The 3,723-nt window shown below is 61.1% G+C and overlaps 1 protein-coding gene across 1 annotated transcript in view; it reads right to left on the minus strand.

Moving 5' to 3' along the window:
• Positions 1-3,711, minus strand: part of CHRNG (cholinergic receptor, nicotinic, gamma (muscle)) — a gene marked incomplete at both ends in the record, with an annotated part of 3,984 nt that extends 273 nt beyond the window's left edge. The window contains 11 exon segments of the mRNA XM_010291310.1: positions 1-2; positions 5-64; positions 167-371; positions 717-831; positions 1,084-1,198; positions 1,467-1,670; positions 2,468-2,565; positions 2,844-2,999; positions 3,094-3,203; positions 3,414-3,458; positions 3,571-3,711. The exon segment at positions 1-2 is cut by the window's left edge and continues 66 nt beyond it. Coding sequence (XP_010289612.1) covers positions 1-2; positions 5-64; positions 167-371; positions 717-831; positions 1,084-1,198; positions 1,467-1,670; positions 2,468-2,565; positions 2,844-2,999; positions 3,094-3,203; positions 3,414-3,458; positions 3,571-3,711 — 1,251 coding nt within the window.
• Between the last annotated feature and the right edge of the window lie 12 nt (positions 3,712-3,723).

Consider the following 3,723-nt stretch of genomic DNA (forward strand, 5'->3'; position numbering starts at 1 on the left):
TCGGGGCCTGCATCTTCCAAGCTCTGGCAGAAGTCCTGGGCACTGCCGCTCTCCAGGCCACGTCCTGCAGGCAGCGGAGCCAGAACAGCAGGCACCAGTGAGTGCCCGGCTGCCTGGCACATCGCCCTGCCTCGCAGGGAGGTGCCAGCTCCCCAGGGGCACTCACCGATCTTCTCCAGCACAGTTTTCATCAGCCCGTCCCTCTCCTTCTGCTTCTCAAAGAGCAGCTCGGTTCGGGCTTTCCAGAGCATGTACTCATCGGCTTTCACCATGAGCCCCAGGGAGCTGCGTCTCCGGGCAGCTTGTGGTGGCCCTGACATCTCCTCTGGCATGTGCATGCCCAGGTAGCGGGGCAGGAGGTGCAGGCACACCTGGGCACAGCGTCACCTGCAGGGACTTGACACCCCCCCCCCACTGCCCAGGGCACCCAATGGGTGCAATCAGGTCCCCTTTGCATTGCCTGGAACATCTCCCTGGGTACCCTTGTGCCACCGGGATGCTGGGTGTGTTGTCACCTGCTGCTCCGCAGTGGCTTGGAGGGGTTTGGTGGCACAGTGTGGTCCCCTGGGGACATCTGGGAGGGTCCCTCTTTGTGCCAGGATTTGTACTCAGATGAAGGCATGCCTGCCACCCCACTCGGTGAGGGACACGGCCTCAGTCCCCACATACCTGCCGCATTCCCCATGTATACTGGGTGGGGGGATGATGCTGTGTACCTGGCGCACTCTCTGGGACATGGAGTGAGTGTTGGGCGTTCTCAGTGAGACGTTGAGGACAATGACAGCGTTCACCACAATCACCACCGTCACCACCATGAGGAAGGTCAGGTACCTGGGAAGGGAGCACGGGGCCTCATGTGGGGCTGCTGGGTCACAAGTTATGGGCATGTAAGGTCCTCCTCAGTGCCCTCCTGGGCTGGAAACTGGGGACCGGCAGTGGGACATGGGCACGTGGTAGCCCTGTGCCAGCTCCTCCTGGGCTGGGGGTTATTCCTGTGCCAGGGTCCTGTTGCACAGCACCCAGAGACCCCACTGGCACAGTGTGACAGCAGGGTTGGCACCCCTCTCCCCGTGCATCACTTACTTCCCAATGAGAGGCACAGCCTGGGAGGTCTCGGGCACCTTCTGGGCAATGAGGAAGAGGAAGACAGTCTGGGCCAGGAGGACGTTGATGGAGACAGTGCATTTCTGCCCACCCGCTGCCAAGAAGCGGGGAGGCAGAGGTTGGCATGGGGCAGTGGCGTGGGCATTGCCCCCCTTCAGCAAAAGCTGAACTGGCGAAGTCCTGCCATGAGGCTTTAACTGTGGGGTACCCGGAAGTTCATCCCCCCGCTACATATCACAGGAGTGGGTGAGAGATGGCACTGGTGGTCCCCAAGCACAGAGGTGGCCATAAGCCCTTCCTCGCCTGTCGCCACCCCCCTTGCACATCCCTGTGCCCCCCGTGGGCATGGCACCAGTGCGTACCTTTGGCAGGCAGAAAGTAGACCAGCACGGCCATGGCGGAGATGAGGACGCAGGGCACAATGATGTTGATGATGTAGAAAAGGGGCTTGCGCTGGATGATGAGGTAGAAGACGACCTGCTGGTACTGGATGTCATCTGGGGTGAAGTGCTCCGAATTGATGATCTTCCGAGCGGGGCGGTGTTTGATGGCCCATTCGCCATTCTCTGTCACACGGCAGTGCCACGTGAGTCCTACCATCCTACCGGGGGCACTGGGGCTGCCAGCCTCCCGGCCCGGAGCGGGAGTAAGGGGAAGGCTGGCGATCAACGTGGGCCCCACAGGGCACCCAGGCTGGGCACGGTGTGGAGAAAGGTGCTAGAGCTGCTGGGGAGGGAGATGGACACCAAGGAGTGTGCCAGGGTGCCTGGGCAAAATACCCCAAAAAGCTGTTGGAGGGGGAAGCTGGGCATATGTGGGGCACCTCGATGCCCTTGGGGGCTGCCAGGGCATTACCTGGGGGGTTGGGGTCCCCCCATCGCTCTGCCCCCATGGCACTGCGGGGGGAAACCAAGCGTGACGCTGCGTGACGGCACGCTGTTTTCCCCCACCATCTGTGGGAGCGATAGATTTTTCCCAATCAAGATCGCAGCTCAGGCCGGTAATGAAAAAATAAATCTCACTGCCCAAAAAGCATTTTGTTCCTTCAATATGCAATTAAAATGTGATGGAAAACGTCATCGTTTGGCCGTGACAGCTACATTCCCAGCATCAATCAAGCTCCCAGGAGCGGTGCTCTCCAGGAGCGGCTGCCAGGCGGTGAGAGCCCCGAGCCCGGGGGGGTAGAAAAACAAATCTCTCCCACACTCCCGCTTCCACTAATAACTTAAGTGCCCATGTAATGGCGGGAGCTGCTAATAGCCCCGGCAGCCCTGCTTTTGGCAGCCACCGGCATAGCACCAGGCCTGTTGGGTGCCCTCCACGGCAGGATGTTCTTGTGCCACAAGGGCAGCCATGGTGTTACCTGTGAAAGCCTCGGGGTCAATGGAGATCCACTCCACGGTCTGGCCGTCCTCCACCGTCAGCAGCAGGTTGATTTCGTTGGCGCTGTAGGTCTGGGACCTGAAGAGGGACGAGGGGGTGGCACAGGCTGGCATGCAGCGGGCTGGATGGGCCAAGGATGCCAGTGTGGCACCGGGTCCCCCCAGCCACCTCCAGCTCTGCTTTGGGGTGCTTGGCCAAGGTGCCTCCTGCCACCGATTTGGTGCCAGGGGACAGGTAGGTGGCACTTGTCTGCCCGGGGGCTCATTGCCCCGGGGCAAAGGTGGACATCCCGGGCCAATCCCTTGTGACCCAGCAGGACCCGCCACGGTGCCCACGCGTGCCCAGGCAGTGCTCACTGGAAGACCATGGTGCAGTTCTGCCAGTCGAAAGGGAAATAGGTGACATGGATGGCGCAGGCACTGCGGTAGATGGCGGGGGGCAACCAGTAGATGCTGCCATCGGGGGACACCAGCACGTTGGTGTAGAGGGTGATTTCGAACGTCCCGTCGATGCTGGGGGGAAAGGGTGGGCTCAACCCCAAACCATGCCCAGGCATCAGCTGCCACCCTCCACGTGGGGGTATGTCCCCATTGCCCCGTCACCTACTTGTTCTCCAGGACGATGTCGGGCAGCCAGACCATGGTGGAGGGCACCCGCAGAAGCTGGATGTTGTCATATTTCTCAGGGTCCCACCGCAGGCGATAATCAGACCATTGCTAGGGGAAGGGGAGCAAAAAGGGCGGGTCACAGTGCTCCCCAAGGCAGGGGAGCTTGTGAGCGGCCTGTCCTGTGCTGCTCCCAAAATGGGCTCAGTTGAGGGCACCCACAAAAGGGGGTGCAGGTTATGGTGACAGCCCTCCATGGGGTGCCACCCTGAGATGCAAACATGGCCTGGGAGGGTCCTGCCTGGAGGCAAGAGGTCTCACCATCTCGATCCAGACATTGGTGGTGAGGGTCTCCTCCCGTTCATTCTGTCAAGGAAGGGGGGACAAGGCTTTACACCCTCTGCCCACCTCTGCCCACTTCCCCACATGTGGGGGCAAATCCTGTCCCGCTGTGGGGACTGGGGGGGGTGTCTCTCACCAGGGAGATGAGGTTGGTGAGGGTGAGCTTGAGGGTGACATCGATGACCTGGTCCCCGTGCAGGGCTGGACGCAGGTGCCGGTTGTAGTTGGTCATGAGGTCCTGGAGCAACTTCTCCTCCTGGTTCCTGCAGCCCACACCTGGGGAGGGCAC

This window comes from Phaethon lepturus, unplaced genomic scaffold, assembly GCF_000687285.1.
Source record: "Phaethon lepturus isolate BGI_N335 unplaced genomic scaffold, ASM68728v1 scaffold17457, whole genome shotgun sequence".
Lineage (NCBI taxonomy): Eukaryota > Metazoa > Chordata > Aves > Phaethontiformes > Phaethontidae > Phaethon > Phaethon lepturus.